General features: G+C 34.0%; 1 protein-coding gene across 1 annotated transcript in view; it reads left to right on the forward strand.

Annotated features, from left to right (window-relative positions):
* LOC136025875 (replication factor C subunit 2-like) overlaps positions 1–22,145 on the forward strand; it is a 63,012-nt gene that overhangs the window by 16,896 nt on the left and 23,971 nt on the right. Inside the window, exons 5-6 of the mRNA XM_065701913.1 lie at positions 8,543–8,738; positions 18,281–18,409. Of these exons, the coding sequence (XP_065557985.1) occupies positions 8,543–8,738; positions 18,281–18,409 (325 nt within the window). The remainder of the gene's footprint in view (positions 1–8,542; positions 8,739–18,280; positions 18,410–22,145) is intronic.

The following is a 22,145-nucleotide window of genomic DNA, read 5'->3' on the forward strand; positions in this document are numbered from 1 at the left end:
AGTGGTAAGTAGATAGGTAAGTGTAAGACACAAATATAGGCTAAAAGATGGAAAGTTATAGTTGTAGTTGAGTTTCAATTGTAAGTGGTAAGCTAATAGGCAAGTGGAAGACAGAAATATAGGCTAAAAGATTGAAAGTTGTAGCTGTAGTAGAGTTTCAATGGTAAGTGGTAAGTAGATAGGTAAGTGTAAGACACAAATATAGGCTAAAAGATGGAAAGTTATAGTTGTAGTTGAGTTTCAATTATAAGTGGTAAGCTAATAGGCAAGTGGAAGACAGAAATATAGGCTAAAAGATTGAAAGTTGTAGTTGTAGTAGAGTTTCAATGGTAAGTGGTAAGTAGATAGGTAAGAGTAAGACACAAATATAGGCTAAAAGATGGAAAATTGTAGTTGTATCAGAGGATGGTAGTTTTTTTTCAAGTGGAAACGGCCAAGTGGTGTCGTTATTTGAAGTCGGGCGGGTATGTTTGATTGAAAGTGAAATTCTCCTGAATCAGGTCGTCTCCGAATGGGGTGAGAGAATGTTGTTAGGAAAGATTTAAGAGAAATGAGAACTTCTACGGAGGTTGTAAAGATTGAGGTGTTGAATAGATTGGGATGGAGGAAGAGCGTGAGTAGCGTTGTTGGCCTCAGTCGGCTTAGTGCTGCAGTGATTTATTAGCAGTAGAATAGTTTATTTGTTTGGTATTACGGCCTGACTTCGGATCAGAAGGACTGCTTGGAAAGGATCCAATACTTAGCTCCACTGGTTGCCTCTAAATCCCCCAAAGTCCTTTATTGACCCCTTTTAAAACAATTTTTTGTTACAGCTCATTCAACAACTTTATTCAAATGAATTGTGTTTTAAGTTTGGTGCTCGTATTTTGGCAAATCCACGGCTTCGTGATATATATATATATATATATATATATATATATATATATATATATATATATATATTAGAAAGTGGTATTTTATTTCTAATAACTATAAGAAACAACTCTAACTATTCTTTATTTTAATTTTTAAATTATTTTATTTATTTAATTAAGTAGATAAATAATTTTTATTTAATTAATTATTAAAAGTCATCAATTTGGAAACAATAATAAATAAGTTCTTAGGAATTATTAATCAATTAATTAACTTCATTTTAAAAATATTGTAGATTATTTTGACAAGCAGGAGATTAGCATATTAGTTGAATCAGGAAGGTAAATAAAAAGCCCAATAAAATAAAAAAGCGTAGAAATATATCCTAAGAGAACGGGAGGGTTAGAAGAGAATAGAAATTTTGTCGTGCAGAAAGGGCCAAGCGATGTCATTATTTCAAGTTTGGCGGGTATGTCTGATTGAAAGCAAAAGTTTCTTTCATCTATCTAGAAAAATATAACGGTGTATACAAAATTTAACGGTATCTAAAGAAAATTTAACGGTATATAAATCGGTTATATAATAAACACTATAGAAATTTGATTGCGGGTGGTGCGAACATGACACAAAAAACTGGTCAAGCAACTTCTTTACACCACACAATTAGCTTTGGCTTGGTTAGAAAATAAATTGTAGCCATATCTTATTTAAGTATTTAGTTGGTATTTTGGTTTGGTTAGGTTAGTATAATATATACTATGCTTTACCCCCCCCCCCCCCTCCCTAACGTTGAAATATACAGCCCAAGTTTGTCTCTAAACTATTATATTTTCATCATATTTTCTTTGATTTCATTAGCATTAATCGAACTTCACACTTCCCGAGTGTTTACTATATAACCGATAAGCACCAATTTAACTATCTAAAATATGGTATTTTGTTCTAGATAGTCATTTTAATAACTGTAACTATTTTCAACTTTTTTTTATTAACTCCGTGAAATTAATTTTTGAAATTAATTAATTAATAATTATTATAGATACTTTTAGACAGGCAGAAGATTATCATCCTGGATGAAGACATGTGCATAGAAGATATAAGAAATATCCTAAAAGAATGGAAGTAGAAATTGTAATAGAGGACGAAAATTTCTGTGAGTTCTAGTGGGTATGCCTGATTTAAAGCGATAGATTTCCCTTGAATCTATCTAGAAAATTTTCTTATCTATAGAGGGTGGCCATTTTATTTTTGGTAACTATTTTAGCATATATTCAAAAGTGAATATTTTTTGGGTATTATCCTCATTTATGCTCCAAAAATGAGTATTAGTGAGTATTTTCCCAAAAAAAACTTATCAATATACAATGTAAATGTTATAAAATATAAAATAAAATATTATGTACTTGCTAAATTCTATGGTGTCATGGATTTACCACTCGCGTTTTACATCTCGCCAGTAGGGGTTAAAAAGTTGGGGGGGGGGCTAACTTCAGTAGCTCCTTTGCTTCTCCTAATCAAAAATAAAATAATTAACACGATTTTATTTTTGCATTTACATTTTAAAATAAACAAAGGTTAGAAAAAAAGGACATAAATTTACCTTTTGTGCCCTTTTTGCAAAATGGTCCCTCAGTGGTTCCTCAGCTCCTCTTAGCTTAAAGACAAATAATTAATATGGTTTTATTATTATGTTTTGAAATAAACGAAGGTTAGTTGAACAAAATGTATTCGAATTTACCTTTTGTGTCCGTTTTGTTTAATTTTTTTCTGTGGCTTCTTAGCCTCTCAATGTAAAATAAAAAAGATTCACACATTTAAAATTCTCATGTTTGCTTCTTTAAATAAATGAAGGCTAGTTTAAAAAAGTAATGGTACAATTTGCAAATATTTATTTAAGTCTATATAAAAAGCTTTATGATATGCTGGGTGATTATAGATGGCATTATTCCTTCTTTTTTCAAACGAAAACGAGTTTCTTCTCTTAAATGTTTTCCGTATTTTTTATGATAAAATTTTCTTTTCAACTACTAAGGACGTCAAAATTAAAGAAATTTTTCACCCTCTGGACCCATCTTAGGTCTGTTCCTACCTGTAAACCGTGCTTTTCTTTTGATTGTTTCAAAATTATGAAGCTTTGAGACAGTCCCAGATTCTCGTTAGCGTTGCAACTTTGAACCGTAAAAATTCACAAGCAAAGACAGTTAGTTAAGTCTGACAACATTTGTCCGTTAAAATTTAATCGTTAATAGTTTTTGTTTTATTTTGAAGGACAATTACACCTTCAAAGAAAGCTACACCTCCTTAAGTTGTTCCTTGTGACATGTTTTTAACCTACTTCTCACCCGATTTTTACTTTTGCCTATTTTTCACCCACGTTTATATATTTTCTTTCTTTTTTTTTTAATTTGGCGCTTGCTACTACCAATATTACTTAACTGCCTATGTAGGTCTTTTTCAATAAAAATTGAATCCCCTGTTTTTTTTGTTTTTTTTCAATTTCATAAGATATATCCATGGGATATATCTTAAGCACTGCCTGAACAATAATTTTAGTGTTTTACCGCAAATTAAAAAATTCCAGAAAATTTTAAAATCAGTTTTTTTTTTGGTGGAAAAAATCAACTTGCTATCTGATTAAGCTTACAGGTTTAAACTTGTTTAATGTCGGTAAGAAGGCCCAAAAACCGAATATTTGCAATTATCACAAATGATGACTGTTCATTTTGACAAAGGATCACAAAAATTCAAAAACCTTAAAAAAGAAAATCGAAAGTTTGAAGCTTAGTAAATGGGGTTACAAAAAACTTTAAAAGACGCATCAAAACTTCGTTTATATGCATTTTTGTTATGTTTTTACCAGAAAAATATTCAGAAGGGGGGGGAGGGGTCTAAACCTGTAGCCCCCACTCTCATGGATACAACCCATATTCGGTTGTGTAAGTTTCCACTTAATCATTTCTGCGTTTCCAATAGTTCCACTTGACCAGTTAAGTTTACTACTAACAAAAAAATAGATAACCGCACATGGAGGTCTTTTTTAATTAAGAATTGTATTCCCGGCTTTAACTAGTTTTTTAAGGTATATATAGCCGTGGAAGTTCACTGTCTGATATTAGGAATTCCGCCCAAAAAATTAAGACACCTTTTTCGAATGGGTACAGATAATATTTGTGCTAAACACATTCTTCTTGGAAGTCCCCTACTATTTTGTCACCTTGATCTCATGTTCCAAATGGTGTTCACAACTGGAATAGTTTCGACCTCGTTCTCTTCTGGTCGTCTTACTCCTGTTCCAAAAAAAAAAATCGCTGAAAGAGTGTTCTTCATATCGCCCTATTACAGTTGCTACTACTTTCTGCAAGATTTTTGAAACACTCGTAATGCCGGAACTTACAGATAAATGCTACATTCCGCCATATCAGTTTGGCTTCCAAAAAGGCCTAGGGTGTGCCCACGCGCCTACTGCACTATCGTCAATACTTATAGATGTTGATAAGTCTGGTAATTCACTCGTGCTAGGGAGTCATGATGTAAGCCATGCTTTCGACTCTTTGATTCACGCACAAATTCTCCTTGAGCTATATAAACGTGGAGTTGACACGTCTGCCATTCGTGCTTTGTATGATATGTATAACCATCTTGCTGTTGTAATCAGGCTACCTGATGGGACCATAACACGTTTCGTTATTCCAGTCCGTCGAGGTGTCAGACAGGGTGCCCTTACCTCTCCAGTTGCCTTCAATAACTGTATCCTGAACGCTCAATCCAGCAAAGTTCCTTCTTGTATTTTAAAAGGGATTGACGTGTCACTTATCGCTTATGCAGATGATATTTTTATCATCTCATATCTTTATCATTGCTATTTTAAGTAAAGAATATGCTAAGATTAACCTTACATTCAATAGAGAAAAATCGGACGTGGTTCTGTTCAACTGGGTTGAAACTCGAGCAGGATTTACTATTAATCTCGACGGCGCGCCAATTTCCCCAAAATAACAAATGAAATATTTAGGGCTATCTATCGGTGACACTCTTAAAGCAACTAGAAGGCTCTTGATCCTTCATTTCCAACATCAAACAGCAACTGCATACTTCGACTCAACCGCAAATTGCTAGCGAAACTTTACAATGCTTCTGCACTCCAGAATTTCCTATACCTTGCACCTTTTTGGCGTACGTTTACTATAACCGAGACGAAGGAGCTTCGACGAATCTATTTCCGGTGTGCCAAATACCTGCTTCCCCTTCCACCATGGTCAAGTAACTCCAGGGTCATTAAAAGATACGGCATCATAGACCCGAACGCTTCTATCAGAAAAGGCATAGAAGCTTATAATAGTAGAATTGGTCGACACCCATGGAGCACTAGTTTGATTCAATGAATGTTTTGCTTTTGCTTTTGTATGCTTTAATTGTTTTTAAGTAAGGTGAAGTGTTGTTCAGTTTTTTAGGTCATTTTCTTTTTCGTCTTTTCTTTTATTCACATTATACTCCGTTTTTCATGTGTATTATAACGGGTTATAAATAAATTCAATTAAATTAAAATGACTAATTATACTAATTGACCAATGATTGACAATTAATTAAATGACCAATTATATTACTTAACCATTTCTACTTTTCAAATGGTTCCACTTGACCAGTTCAAACAGTCTGATTTTACAATCAATGTCCTTGGTATTTTGAAGAGGAGTTCTAATTTAAATTGAAAGTAATCAAAAAATAGACTAACTAACAAATTGGTTTATAAAAAAATTGTTTGTTTTAAACTTAACCCAATGTGTTCTTGGCCTAAAGCTGAATTTGAATGACTGTCAATTCCTGTAATTCTTTTTTTTGCATTTAGATAAATGTTGCACTTAGCAAGAATTTCCTGATTTTCTACCTTAAGCTTGGAACGTTGTGTATGATTTGGGGCAAATCAGCCAATGCTTTCCGCATTTTCTCTCCAGATTTCTCCAATGGAGGGGAGAGGTTGAGAGGGAGAAAGAGAGAAATAAAGATTGTATGTTGATCAAATTTTGAATAGTTTTTAAGGCACTTGGTATTAACCAAGTGACATATAGCAATCGCAAATTCTGTCGGTCTGTCGGTCCCGATTTTGCTACTTTAGGCACTTCCAGGTAATCTAGAACGATGAAATTCGGCAGGCGTATCAGGAACCGGACCAGATTAAATTAGAAATAGTCGTTTTCCCTATTTGACCATCTAGGGGAAGTGGGGGGCCCGTTAATTCGGAAAAAATAGAAAAAATAAAGTATTTTTAACTTATGAACGGTTGATCAGATCTTAATGAAATTTGATGTTTGGAGAGATATCGTGTCTCAGAGCTGTTATTTTTAATCCTGACCGAATCTGGTGACATTGGGGGGGGGGGGGTTGGGAGGGGGAAATCTAAAATCTTGGAAAACACTTAGAGTGGAGGGATCGGGATGAAACTTGTTGGGAAAAATAAGCATAAGTCCTAGATACATGATTGACATAACCGGAACGGATCCGCTCTCTTTGGGGTATTTTGGGGGGGGGGGTTGATTCTGAAAAATTAGAAAAAATGAGGTATTTTAACTTACGAACGGGTGATTGGATCTCAATGAAATTTGATAAAAAGTAAAATTTGAAAAGTGACATTGGGGGTTTTTGGGTGGGGAACCTAAAATCTTTGAAAACGCTTAGATTGGAGGGACCGGGATGAAACTTGGTGGGGAAAATAAGCAGAAGTCTTAGATACGTGATTTACATAATTGGAATGGATCCGCTCTATTGGGGGGGGGGGTTAATTTTGAAAAATTAGAAAACATGACATATTTTTAACTAACGAAGGAGGGATCGGATCTTCATAAAACTTCATATTTAGAAGGACCTCGTAACTCAGATATCTTATTTTAAATCTCAACCGGATCCAGCTTAATTGGGGGGGGCAGTAGGGGGGGACCGGAAATCTTAGAAAATACTTAAAGCGGAGAGATCAGGATGAAACTGGATGGGAAAAATAAAAACCTGTCTAAGATAAGTGACTGACATAACCGGACCGGATCTGCTCTCTTTGGTGGAGTTGGGGGGGGGGGAAATTTGGAAAAATGAGGTATTTGTAACTTACGAAAGGGTGACCAGATCTTAATGAAATTTGTTATTCAGAAGGATCTTGTATTGAAAGCTCTAATTTTAAATTCCGACCAGATCCTGTGACATTGGGGGGAGTTGGAGGGGGGAACCGGAATTCTGGGAAAACGTGAAAATTGGGGTATTTTTATCTTACGAATAGGTGATCAGATCTTAATGAAATTTGATATTTAGAAGGAATTCATGTCTCAGAGCTCTTATTTCAAATCCCGACCAGATCTTTTGACATTGGGGGAGTTGGAGGGGGAAATCTTGGAAAACACTTGGAGTGGAGGAACCGGGATGAAGCTCTTTGGATAGAATAAGCAAATGTCCTTGATACGTGATTGACGTAACCGTACCAGATTCACTCTCTTTGGGGAAGTTGGGGAGAAGGGCTCAGTGATTTGGTGAGTTTGGTGCTTCTGGACGTGCTAGGACTGGACGTGCTAGGACGATGAAAATTGGTAGGCGTGTCAGGGAGCTGCACAAATTGACTTGATAAAGTCATTTTCTCAGATTCGACCATCTGGGGGGCTAAATGGAGAGGAAAAATTAGAAAAAATTAGGTATTTATAACTTAGGAGTGGGTGATCGGATCTTAATGAATTTTGATATTTAGAAGGACATCCTGACTCAGAGCTCTTATTTTAAATCCTGACCGGCATGAAGCCTCTGATTTTCCTTTTAAATCAATCTGTTGATTTTTAGAATTTTGTTAGAGCTCATACCATATGAGCTCTTGGCTCTTAGCTCTTTTTGCCTCGTCACAAGTGCCATATGAGCTCTTAGCTCTTGTTTCAATTTGCTTAATTTTTTTTTGTTTGATTCCTAGATTGATTCCATTTTTACTTTTGTATTCCCAGGAAATCTGGAAATCTGGAGAAAATCTCCTGATTTTCTACTTTAGGCTTGGAGCGTTGTCCATAATTTGGGGCAAATCAACCAACGCTTTCCCTCCAGATTCCTCCAGGTACCCATTTTGACTTGACTTTGGACTGAATTGACTTTGGTTGAGCCTACTGATAATCTTTCTGCAATGTACCATAATTTTGTCAACCTGAGCTTTTGGCGGGAATTATAAAGATTTCCCCCCGCAGTGCCTAATTTCATGTACTACAGTAACCAAACACTTAGAACTGTCAAAGCTTGTCTTAAAGTAGTTCTGTCTCTTCCAAGCTTCTCCACTGAAATTCCTATGTCTAGACTGTAACTTCTTTCGTTTTCGCAATTTTAACCCCGACTTGCATTAACCCCAACTTGCATCTTGCTATCCCCAACTTGCATAATTTTTATTCCATTTCTGTGTAAAATGCGTTTAATTCAGAGTTTAAATAATGATAATGATAATAATACGTTTTATTATAAGTTTTACAAGGCCATGCAGTACAGTGTTCAATAGAAAACATTATAATATCATAAAACAAGAATAAAAATCCCTCCCCTCCCCCCTCCAAAAAAACAGCATAGGAAACAAATGTCACATAGCAGTGTTGTAATGTCAACAAATTTAGGTGCTACATAGAATCACAAAAATATACTACTTATGACAACAAAATGTACAACCTATCAGAATTTCATATTATAGCATGACTGAAGGGGCACAACAGGCTTTAAGAAGAACAATGGAGCTGTATAGTAAAACTACTCGTTTTGCCTTGGCTTGCAATTCAAGTGAAAAGATCATAGAACCAATTCAATCTCGTTGTGCAGTCCTTCGCTATGGTAAGCTGATGGATGCTCAAGTCCTTCAAAAACTCTTGGATATCTGCGAAAAAGAAAAAGTAAGTTCTGAAGTACGTTGAAAGAAAAACAGAGAAACTGCTTTAAAAACTGTTGGTTCTTTTACTGGTTTAATATTTAATACGGGATGACCTTTTAGACCGAATTAACTTTTTGTTTCTTATTACTGGCTCTATTTCATGCAGGAAATCCAATCAGGTCTTAAGAGGTTGGTTTATTTATATAATACTCTAATTTTTCTTTTTTAACTTTTTCTATTTACTGGCTTGATTTCATACATTAGGGTCAATCAAGTCTTAAGAGACGGGGTTATTCACATAATAAAACCATGCTTATTTTCCTTTTTTTCTTTTTGCTGGCTCAATTTCTGACAGGAACACCAATCAGGACTTAAGCGGCAGTGCTGTTTATAAAAAAATCTTTCTTTTTACACACGATCTCTCACAGGAAAGCCAATCAGATCTTAGGAGGTGAAGTTGTTTGCATAATAACCCCGTACTTATTTCCCTTTTTGTCTTTTTACTGACTCGATGTATGACAAAAGAACCAAAGAGGTCTTAAGAGGCAGGGCTACATATATAATAACTCTACCCTTATAGTTCTTCTTACTTTTTCTTATTGTTGGCTCGATCTCTCACAGGAGAGCCAATCAGGTCTTAGGAGATGAAGCTATTTAGATAATAATCTCGCTCTTATCTTTCTTCTTACTCTTCCTTTTTAATTGGTTGATTTCACATAGAAGAACCAATTAGGTATGGAGGGGCTGGGTTGTTTATATAATAATCCTGCACATAGCTTTCTTTTCTATTGTCCTTTACTGGCTCGATCTCTGACGGGAGAGCCAATCAGGTCTTAAGAGATGCGGTTGCTTATGCAATAACACCGCCCTTATCTTTCTTTTTACTGTTTCAGTCGGTTGATTTCATACAGGAGAACTAATCAGGTCTTGAGAGGCGGGGTCATTTATATAATTAGCTGCCCTTAGCTTTCTTTTTTATTATTATTTCTACTGGCTTGATTTCATACAGGAGAACTAATCAAGTCTTAAGAGACTGTTTCATTTATGTAATAACCTCTTTCTTATATCTCTGTTTACTTTTCTCTTATACTTTCTATAGTTTGGATTTCATAATTCACAAGTTTTGGCCGAACCAATCTGTCGGACCAGGACAAGCAAAACTGGTCATAGGTATGCTTTAAGTATTTATATACGTTGGGTTCAGTTAGAGTTGACGAATGTGTAACGCTGAGTCCATTTGAAAAAAAAAAAATACATTAACCATTGGAAGCATTGGAATGCTTTCTGTTTCTACATTGTCCCTCAATGGCGAAATATATACCTAAAGTTTAGTTTTGGGTCCCTATGAAAGGTATTTTCACTAAGTTTCGGAATTATTTCTAAAAAATATTAGCATTTTATGTCTTTAATGGCTAAACTGTTTTATCTTTGCATCAATCCAAACAATTCAGTAAGTAGTAAGACAAAATATTTTAACGTTTAACAGATATATTGGCTAAAATGCTGTATTTTGAACATTAATCTACATTATTCAGCAATCATTAGACCTAAAACTACTTGATATTAATCAAAATAATCCATGTCGTTGTAATGACATGGGTCATTGGAAGCAATCTGTGAAGGTGAAATAATCCATCGTTGTTGAATTAATCCATCGTCGGTGAAATCTGTGAAATAATCCATGTCGTTGTAATGACATGGGTCATTGGAAGCAATCTGTGAAGGTTCTCACTGTGTGCTTACATAAATGTCCGACTTTATACCCTGCACATACATCCTTTGCCATTGACCTTGTTGTATGAATTTTTAATATAAATTACATCAACCCATTTCCTCCCTTCCCTATTTATTTATTTACGTTTATTTCAAGGCTAAGCATCTCCTCGGCCACACAAAATTTAGTGATAGGTTAAGAGAATATAGCCAGGTTACTGAGTTCTGAAGTCTACAACCTACGTATATAGGATTTCAAATCAAACAAGTGAGGAAACTTGTTCACCATACTTATTATCTGGCCCGGCAGGTGTTGGGCCAGATGCTATTGCTTATGTAAGGGAGTTGTAACTAGACATGAATGTGAGTGGTTTTAAACAATTCTATAAATATTTATATTAATGCTAAAAATAAAATAGTGTAGCCACTAAATGCATGATTATTTTGGGTTAATAATTACTAAATTTATTTGAATTAATACCAAAATTTTTAGCAATTTAGCCAGTGTCAATTATGTTTGATTAATAATTACGAAATTACTTGCAGAACATCCAAAAATAAAACAGTTTAGCCAATATAGCGATTAGGGCTATAGTATTTTGAATTAATTATTGCTAAAATATCTTCATTAATGCGAAAATTTAAACAATTTAGCAGTTATTGCTTTTAACGGGTAAACTGTTTTAGAATTATTGACAACTAATTATTTGGGTTAATGCAACAAATTCAACAATTTAGCCATCGTCAATTATTTTTGACTAATAGTTACTAAATTATTTGTAATAAAGCCAAAAATAAAACTGTTGAGCCAACATAGTGGATTAATGATTGCTAAAATATCTTGACTAATACAAAAATTTAAACGATTTAACACTTATTGCTATTAACGGCTAAACTGTTTTAGAATTAATGACTGCTAATTATTTGGATTAATGCCAAAAATTCAACAATTTAGCCAGTGTCAATTATTTTTGACTAATAATTACTAAATTATTTGTAATAAAGCCAAAAATAAAACAGTTGAACCAACATAGTGATTAGAGCTATATTATTTTGGATTAATGATTGCTAAAATATCTTTATTAATGCCAAAATTTTAACAATTTAGCAGTTATTGCTTTTAACGGCTAAACTGTCTTAGAATTAACGACTGCTAACTATGGGATTAATGCCAAATTCAACAATTTATCCAATCAGAGACATAAAATGCTAAATTGTTTGTATAATCTTTCTTTGCGACATCCTTCCACCTAAACCGTGGACGACTTACTTTCTGTGTAGCTTCAGATGTTGGGCAAAATGACAATCTTTGGCAATCTGTCATCCTTCCACAGAACGTGCCCTAGCCATCTCAATCTTTCCCTCATTATATCCCTAGAATGCTGAATTGAACCACACTTTTCGTACAGCCTACTGAGTGAAATACAGTCAGTGTGTCGGGTACCCAAAACATCCGTAGGTAATTTCTCTGGAAAACATCTAGCAAATCTTCATCTGCTTTTCAGAGCGCCCTTGCTTCAGAACCATATTTGGTCACGGAACCTTCCAATATTCTAATCTTCGTTCGCCGACTTATCTTCCTATTCTTCTAAACTTTTTCAACTGTTTAAAAACATCCTGAGTCTTGGCTATTCTACTTTAACATCTTCAAGGCACTCCCCCCTATCTTTACTAATAATACTACCAAGGTAAGTGAAGCTGTCCGCTTGATCGTTCTTTTATTACCCAACGTCACCTTTTCATCTTAACTTATTTCTAGCCTTAGCACCCAGAACTCGCATAACCTCTAAAAACTCTTTCATTTTGCCCACGCTTTCATCAAGGATGCTTAAATCATCAGCATGATCTAAATCAAGGAAAGTTTTTCTTTCCCACATGATTCTGTGTTCTTCCATTGGCTTTCCTTTGCTCCTTGAGAAAAAACGATTGGGAAAAATTGGCGGTTTTCTTGGAAAACATCGTTTTTTTTTTTAATCTTGGATCTCTCTTTAATTTGTCAAAACAGCAAAAAGGGGTAAACAATATAAAAGTTAATCTTTTCATCCTTTTTCGCCAATTAATTTAAATAGTTAATTAAGATTAATTATTTAATTAATGTTTCTTCCTGGAAAACAGAAAAAAAGGCCATAAATATTTGAAAATCTGAGAACGCTTGACACGTTTAGAAGCGATTTTGATAACTTCTTATACGACGCTGCTTTTCCATTTTCAAATTTAAATAAATGAAAAAATAGAAAAAACAGGTGTAATATTTTTCACAGGCCAGGGGACGAAAATGGACAAACTTCAAATAATAAAAATCCGAATATTTCAGTTATTGTCAGAACCCCAGGAAAATTTGGTACCCTATTTCCATAATTTACGTCACATCTCCCCTTGCATAACTGTTTAAAGCTACGCTGACAAAGGCAATATAGAGGCAATCTAACTGCCTATAGGCAATTAGCTCATGTATATGAAGCGAAGTCCGTTATTAGATAAGTTTTACGATGAGATGTTTCGCTTTAAATTGGAAGCGTTGGGCGATATTTTGATTACACGATATATCGATGTTTTCACTTTCTGTATTTGTTATAACGACTTCGATATCTCCGATCAGTTTTTTCTTTGCTCAAATTTATAACTCTTCGCTTTGCAAAATTTCAATAACAAAAATTTTAATTAAAGTGTTTTAACAATTTTTTCCAAACATTGAATAATATAAAAACAAGCTTCGATGACGTAAATGCTTACCATAAAAATCTAAATTTGAAATTATGCGGACTCTGCCTCTGGATAAAGAGAAATAAACTATCTCGCTTTAACTCTTTCCTTATCACTAATTGTGGCCCCGTTCTTATCTTTAACTGGGACATGTCCAAATTGACTACTCTCTCTCAATTTATTAACACGCCAGTACAATATTTTACTAATATGCTGTATAGCGGCATCTTCCAGATCCTCGGCAATCTTATCCATGGCCTCCACTTGACGCCTCCATAGTTTATGTTTTAATGATTTCTCCACTTTCTTTGCATTCCTTTTGTTTTAATTTAATCTATCACTCAGTTTTTTCACTAATATTTCTAGTTTCAGTCCTAACTTTCTTCCCTAAGACACCATTAGCAACTTCATAAAGTGACTTCCTAAAACAATTTAATTTGTCTTCCACACTGTCAAATTTTAAACTCCCCAGTTTAGTATTTGACTGTTCCTAAAAAATTTCGCTCAAATCTAACATCAAAAACTAACTCAAAAACTACAAACACTTCAAAACTTACTACAAAAACTTCTCTCAAAAACTAACATCATAATTTTTCAGGAGGTAGTTACTCCTCCGACATTTAAACTTTAAATTAACCCTAGCTACTGCCAGATGATGATCTGTACTTTTAACGTCAATAACAGCACTCCTATTTTCCCTAGTAACTTGCATTGATCCTGCCAGTCTTCGGTTTACAATAACATAATCAATAAGGTTTGATGTCTTACTATTGCATGAATACCATGTTAACTAATGGGCCATTTTATAACCAAACACCCTATTGGTTTTAACTAGATTGTTATACCTACAAAATTGCAACAGTCTGTAGCCGTTGCTGTTTTCTTTTACTACACCAAATTTACCTAGGCTAGGATGCCATCTATCCCTGTTTCTACCACCTTGGGCATTAAAATATAATAAAAACACCGTATTTCTACCTAGGACCCTGTCTATTTGCTTCTGTAACTGTAAGCAAAGTTCATCTGAATCACTAGCCTGAATCATCATGAGCCCTACTCCCTGTCTATGTACCTCATCCTTCCTGCCTTAGTAAACAAATTCTATATCCCCTAATGTCTTGCTCCCTATCCCTGGGATATGAGTTTCTGAAACTCCTAGTAAGTCCAGTTTGAAATGTCTCAATTCGTTAGTCAAAATGTCAGTACGATAGTTATGTTTAACGTCGTAAAATTCCAAGTTCCAATTTTTATATTCTTTAAATCATTGACATTATTTTGGCCTCAGGAAAAGCAATGGTCCCGAATAACAATGTAGGACAGGGACCAGCACATCTTCTCAAGTCTACACCGAAGCGCTTAAGCCGGCTTAGAACCGAACAGCAAGAAGTCCCTGGGACCTCCAGTAGGTTGGAGGCTTTGTGCAATCCTGGGCCCATCTTGGTCACAACATGGTTTTCAGCACTTGGCGATGCTCTTCTATCAACAAAAGTTGAAATCCTGTACAGGCACTCTCAAGCCTATTACCTCCAACTTATTATATATTCATGCCAACAAATATAATGCTAGTTTAGGGAGGCAACCTATTGTAAATAAATTAACAAGGAAGAGATTATTTCAGCCTAAGAACGCCCAACAAAACAGACCAAGCCTAGAAGAATTGACCATTTATCAGAATCATGTGTTAATAATGTGTCGTTTATTTCAATACAGTAACCCTTTTATGAAATTTTATAGAAAAAACAAGTTTTTCACTAAAAGTAAGGGCCTAAATTAGAACTTTAAAGAAACGAAATGTTTCTATATTTGAGGGGGCTTCTCACTCTTAAGCTCCTCTCTTTACGTTAAAGTTTGACTTTTTTCCCAATTCCTAAAGAAATAATTCATAAACATTAGGGTCGCTTAATTAGAATAAAAAGCTTTGTCAGACAATAGAGACTTTAGTTTAATGAGCAAGGGATTCAAGAGGGTGCAGGCCCATTCATATATGGATTAATTTTTGTCTTTTTCAATGTTGTTCTGTACTTTAAGTTGAAAAGACTTATTTTAAAAATTTTAATTTCTGATTGTTAATCGGATCATGCCGGAAAATCCGGCTCCCTTAAGGTGGTTTTAGGCACCATCTCTCTCCTTACTCTGAACCCACAGACACTCTTTCATGACAGGTGATTGCAAATTTAAAAAAAAAAGCTTATTATTCTTATTAAACGGCCATTGTATTTCAGGAGTTGTTTTTAAGGAATTAGGAGAAGAAATCAAAGCTTCAGCGTAAAGAGCAAGGTCTTGAGGAGGGGTAACCCCCTTTCATATAAGTAATAATTTCTGTCCGTTTAAATTTCGATATTGCTCCTTGCTTTCAATCGAAGAAACTTTTTTTTTAATTTATTATTTGATCGCTTTTAATAATATTGAGAAATTCGGCTCCCCCCTCCATGAAAAATTCCTTTAACCACGGAAAAAATCCACTGTGGAAAGTTGTTTTCACGTAAAAATGCGCTCCCCCCTTTCCAGGGACATTCCCCTGGAAATTTCCACAGGGACTTTTATGTTCTAGTTGAACATTCCACTCAGAAAATTTGTTGCAGATGATCTGAAGGTGAAAAATTTTTCTTAGTGCACTTTCATTTGAAAAAGACTTTAATTTCTGATTGTTTTTAAAATTATGCCGTTAATTCCCTTTTCGCTGGAAAAGTTTCCCATCAAAAAGGCAGCAAAAGGGTGTTTTCCAGCAAAGGTTTTTTTTTTTTTTTTGGGGGGGGGTACAAAAGAAACTTAAAAAACGCATCAAAAATCTGCATTTGATGTCTACTGCCTTACGATTTCTGGGAATATTTCTGGTCTACGCTGTTATTATGAAAGTAAAGAATAACACTAAACCCCAAAATGAGCAGAACTTATTCCTTAGAGGAGGAGGAATGTCCCTTCCTCATCCACACCTCCACCTCAAGGTCATAGAAACTTCGGGGTGTGCTCATTAGATCAGAAATTGTGAGTTATGCTTCTTTGCTTGGGGGTGGAATTTTTCGGGGTGGCGATCTATGGAGGGCTATTTTCTGGGGGCTATTTTCTGCAGGGGCGTCGGTATTTTCTGGCGTGATTAGCGCCGGTCACCAAAAAAACCACGATGTTCAATGCCGATAAAAGTAGAAAAGAACAGAAACGTCTGATAATGAGAAAAAAAAGGATTGCAACTAATCAAGTGAAGAAGAGAAGGTGAAAATCAGAAATGTTCGTCATTAAAACTAAAAGCGATTAAAATCTAACCTGTATTAGGCTGGCCTCGTATTACCTGAATTTGGTTGGAGTAGCTTAAATACATTTGGTTTCCTTTTTTTGTGCGGGAGGGGGGGGGTCATTTTTTGGTTTTCCTTTAAAAAAAATGTTGTTACTAGTTTTCTTATCTCTTCTTGCATTATTCTTGTTGTTCCATTCTTCTGGTTTCGTATTATTTTTATTATATTTAGTTTAACCTTATTTCATCCCAAAACCGTTCACGACAAATATAGTTTCTGTACAAACAAGAATTTAGCTACTGCCGCCTTTCCTAACTTTGGAAATCTAAAGCCTACTGCGTCATTTGTACTCCACTGAAAGCAAATTTTATTACAAATATTCTCTTTCCCAGCTATTTCAGAATTGAAATGAAAAGACATATTACACTATTCAAATTTTACTCATTCAATTTTATTTATTATAAAAAGAATTTTACTTTTTAAAATTTTATTTATTCAATTATTATTAAACCTTTAGCCACCTATTATTAAACGATAAATGCATATGAAATGCGTTTAATGCCTTGTGGCAATTAAATTTTTCTCATTGTACTATAAAAATATTACATTTGAACGCCTGTTGGTTCCGAAATTTTTGCTACTACGTCACTGCACGCGTGGGCGGTTCTTACAGACAACAAGCTGAACGTAATCGATGAAATCAGGTTCCAATCCGGGTTTTTAGCCTGTTGGTAAAATAGGTTCTGACCATTTTCGGCTTCATATTCGGAAGTTTTTATCAACGAAAAAAGAAAAAAAGATACTATCCTAAACAAATTACGTAAAAAAGATAACAATACAAACGGTGGAAGAAAAAAACGAAAAGAAAAGTCACGTTGAAATAAAATCCATGTTTTTTTTTGGATTTTTATTTAAATATATTTCTTTCCATCTTTTTCTTCTAGCGTTTGTGTTGTTATCTTTGTTTGTTTTTTCCTATTTCGTTTAGGCTAGTTTCTTTTATTTATGCATCTTTTTACCGTTGGTAAAGGCTTCTTGATGTGAATCTGAAATATTCGGTTTTTTTCTGTCCACTGTTTTTTTTTTTTAAACATTACACCCTTTTTTGTCTGTTTTTTCATTTGTTTGAATTTGATAATCTAAAAATGCTCCGTAACAAGGTTGCTTGTGGCGTATAAAGAGAATCCCAATGAGATACGGGAAAGTATACCCCAAGACGCTTATGTAGTAGAGAAGCAAACTAAAAATAAATAATTTTAATTTTTTTAGTAGGAGGGGGGAGGCTAACGATCAGGGTTGCCATAACCAGTAATAAAAATCACTTAAATTGAGTAAATTAACCCAACACAAAACAAAACTGAAATTTATGTATTTTGTGAATGAGATAGTCATTTAGTAATTTTCCAGGTTTTAAAGCATGCTTATTGGTTAGAAGGATAGGGCTGTAGTTCCTAGGTATAAGGTGGTAAAAGGGGGTAGGGGGCTCATTACGAGTAAAGGTTGTGCCGCAATAGGAGGATCACTGGTAAAAATAATGAGAATCTTCCTGGAATAGAGGGGCTCCCAGTTTTTTGAAATGCCGAGACTGCGATGGAGAGACTTGTCTTTAGGGGTACTAAAAATAAACTTCGTCAATGTAGCTGGGGAAGAAAGAGTAGATTTTATGTTTGATATTGTTTTATCTGCTGTCAACGAGACCCATATCTTAAACAGCAAATTTAGGTTTCCATCTAAGTTGGGGTTGTGTGAAAAATGGACGTTTTCAGAATACCATATGAATTAATTGAAAAACTGAAGCAAATTGCTTAATTTTTGAAATTGCCAAAGCATGGAAAAATCGGCTGATTTTTTTGATGACTTTTTTTTTGACCAGTGGTAATTTTCATATTGGCGCCTTTGTTTATTTATTTATTTTTAGGTAAGTCACACAGATGACGGATTAGAAGCCATCGTTTTCACAGCTCAAGGAGATATGAGGCAAGCAATCAATAATTTACAGTCCACATTTCAAGGCTTTGGTCATGTCAATAGTGAAAATGTGTTTAAGGTAAGCTCTCTTACATTCTTATTACAAGGTAAGCTTTTAATATATATATATATATATATATATATATATATATATATATATATATATATATATATATATATATATATATATATATATATATATATATATATATATATATATATATATATATATATATATATATGTATATGTATATACTTATAAATATATATATATATTTATATATATATATATATATATATATATATATATATATATATATATATATATATATATATATATATATATATATATATATATTTCTTGCAGGACTGGATTCAATAAAGTGGGAAAGGGTTAGATTTCTAGGGAGTTAGATTTCTAGCTAGTCTAGAAATGCTTATAAATCAATTTCAGTTGATTATTTCTGAAGTACGTTTTAATTTTTAATTTAAAACAATGATCTTATTGAATTTTATCGATTAAAGTTTAATCATGTATATTGAAAAATCCTCGGATGGCATTGATTTCAGCAAGGTTTGATGGGTTATAGATATATGAAGGACATACAAGTTGGTGTAATTTTGTGTCATAAGTTGCACAGTTAGGCTTGAGTTCGCGTCCAAAGGCTCAGACACCATTAATTACTATTTTACTTCTTTCTGGAATAAAAGTAAAAAAGTAATCGGATTAACGACACTTTTTGACTGCTAAGGTCCCTGCGTTAGTCCTGCAGTGCGTTGCTACATTCTGGTTTATCTCTGGGTCCTGTATTACCAAACTAAGGTCAAACCCACTGCGCCCCCACAGAACAGAAGTCTGTGACTTTTTTTCATCAAAATTTTAATCATGCGCCCAAAATCTATGGAAGTTTTCTGCTAGCTCATTGAAAAATACAACTTATGATATTTCTTTTTGCTAGGACAACAGAAACACGCCTTAATTTCCTATAATTGTCTTAAGGGCTAATTTGTGAGGACTGTTTTTTTCTGTCAATGAATTTTGGAAGTAGTTAAAAGTTGCAGTGTCAACAGCCTAATGACCATGAGCAGTCACTACCGACAAATGTGTAAATAATCTAGCTTATTAGTATGCAACGGAGAACTTGAAGCGTGGCAAATGAAATGATTCATGCATGGTAAATAAAAAAAGTGCTAAAATTCAGCATGTTCTACGTAACTAATTGGGTTTTTGACCGAGGTTAAATAAAAAAAAAAGTTACTTCAAGATTAAAGATCGACGTTAAAACTAAAATATTTGCTTGTATGAAAAATCAAATTTAAAATGAAATCAAGAAATTACCAGAAATTACCATGATCAAAGAAATCGAAACTAAAGAGATGATGAAATACATGTAAAGAATAAAAAAAAACACTTTTTTAAAATGGATTAAAAAGCAGAATTTTTTCGCGCAAAATGGACTAGATTTTATATTAAATAAAAAAAAGTTTTATTAATTGAAAGTAAGAAAGGACATTAAAACTTAAAACGAACAGAAATTATTCCGAAATGAAAGGGGCTGTCCCCTCCTCAATGCCCCGCTCTTTTCACTAAAGTTTGACTCTTTCTCACAACTCAACTTGTTAAAGTAATAAAAAAACTTTAGCGTTAAGAGCGGGGCGTTTAGGAGGGGACAATTCCTTTCATATACGGAATAATTTCTGTTCGTTTTATGTTTTAATGTTGCTTCTTACTTTCAGTTAACAAAAAACTTGTTGTTTTTTTTATTTAATGTCTGAACGTTTTTGAATTAATGCAGGTTTTGATTTTGGATCAGCGTACATGAATAATTAAAACGAAATTTGCATATTAAATTTTACTTTTTTTGGCTAAATGGCTTTCTCAAAGTTTTGATCGGAGAAAAAGGGTTGTGGAGGGGGTCTAGTTGCCCTCCATTTTTTTGGCTTAAAAGGGCCACTGAAACTTTTAACTTTATTTACGAACGTTTTTACTAGTGATAATATACGCGTAACGATCTTCTAAATTCGTATATTTTTATTACGTAAATTAGGGAGTTCGCCCCCTTGTCAATAACTCGCTATTTACAATAAAGTTCGAACTTTGTTCCAATTGTTTTAGAATTACCCCTAAATCAAAAAGGCCATTTAATTCGAATAAATAGCTCTTTTGAAATTACTTAAAATACTTTAGCATAAAGAGTGAGGTATTGAGGAGTGGACGAATCCCCTCGTATACGCAATAATTTCTGTTCGATTAATTTTTAATGTTGCTTCTTACTTTCAGTTGAAAATCTGTTTTTCTATTTAATCTCGCATTTTTTTTTTAAATACTTCTGGAAATCTCGCGCCTCCTTCATGTAAATTCTCTTCCTTCATGATAAATTCTTCCATGAAAAGATACTTTCACGTAACCCCCGACCCCTCCCCCCTCTCCAAGAAAAAATCCTCCATGAAAATGTCTGTATACTTCCCAATAACCAATACTATTGGCTGTCGCAATATTTACATCCGCTGACTTTCGGAAAAAAGAAGCGTGGGAGATACCTGCTTGCCTTCCAATTTTTCGGTCGCTTAAAAATGGCACTTGAACTTTTAATTTCCGTTAGAATGAGCCCTCACACGAAATTCTAGGACCACTAGATTGACACGATTACCCCTAGGGAAAAAAACAAACAAACACGCATCCGTGATCTTTCTTGCGGCAAAAAATACAAAATTCCACATTTTTGCAGATAGGAGCTTGAAACCTCTACGTTAGGGTTCTCTGATACGCTGAATCTGATGTTGGGAATTACATTAAGATTCTATCACTTTTAGGAAGTTATTCCCCCTTTTTTTCAAAAATAAAGCAAATTTTCTCAGGCTCGTAACATAGGTAAGACTAAACTTGATGAAACTTATATATTTTAAATTAGCATAAAAATTCGATTCTTTTGATGTATATATTGGTATCAAAATTTTGTGTTTTTGAGCTTGATTTCCTATTGAGCTGGATCGCTCCTTATTACAGTTCGTTAACACGAACTGTTTGAAAAGGTAGATATTAAATTAATTTAACTGAAAAATAGATTAATGAAAAAGGTTGGTAAAGTGAGGAGAACCTGTATAAAAAAATGAAGTTACGTATAGCACAATCCGTTTTGCGCCGCTCAGACCCCGTTTTCTGCGCCAGTTTTCAGTTATCCATAGACTGTTGAGAAAAAAATTATTTTCTAATTTTTAGCCTTCTCTAAGCAAAAAGTTCGTATTATCTAAGATTCGAACCCTAGTTATCACGGCCACAAGCAACCATGGCTGCTGCTTTGCTGTAAAATCCTGTATAATAGTGTTTGTTTTGTTACTTTTTTGTTGCCCAATCTATGCTTTATTACCAGTCTGAAAAAATACCTCTAAAATGAAAAAGATGACCTTAAATTAATGTATCAAAGCAAAATTCCGTGAAACAGTCAACTTTAACTTAAAGTGAGTTAGCTGGTGTGTTGATCTATGAGAGGGACACCTCACAAGAAATTGAAGAATGTAACGAGCTTATTTCCACATAATGCGGCTTGGACCAAAGATGATATTGTAATTTATTTTTTTTTAATAAGTTCCAGCTTATGATTTAAAACTTCCTAAAACTTCTTATCGTTATAAAGTAGAAAATTGTTAGAAAAAGTGGTTAGAAATACTAACAGCTTTTTGTTTTTAATCCTGCATGGTGTTGAGTTTTTCCTGTTTTTGTAATCTTATATTTCGCTAGTTTCGGTTGCAGTCTCCGTTTCTGCAAATGCATGCGTTGGTGCAATCACATGTGGAGGCTGTGTTGCTGCTTCATA

The sequence above is a fragment of the Artemia franciscana genome, chromosome 4 (assembly GCF_032884065.1).
Source record: "Artemia franciscana chromosome 4, ASM3288406v1, whole genome shotgun sequence".
Lineage (NCBI taxonomy): Eukaryota > Metazoa > Arthropoda > Branchiopoda > Anostraca > Artemiidae > Artemia > Artemia franciscana.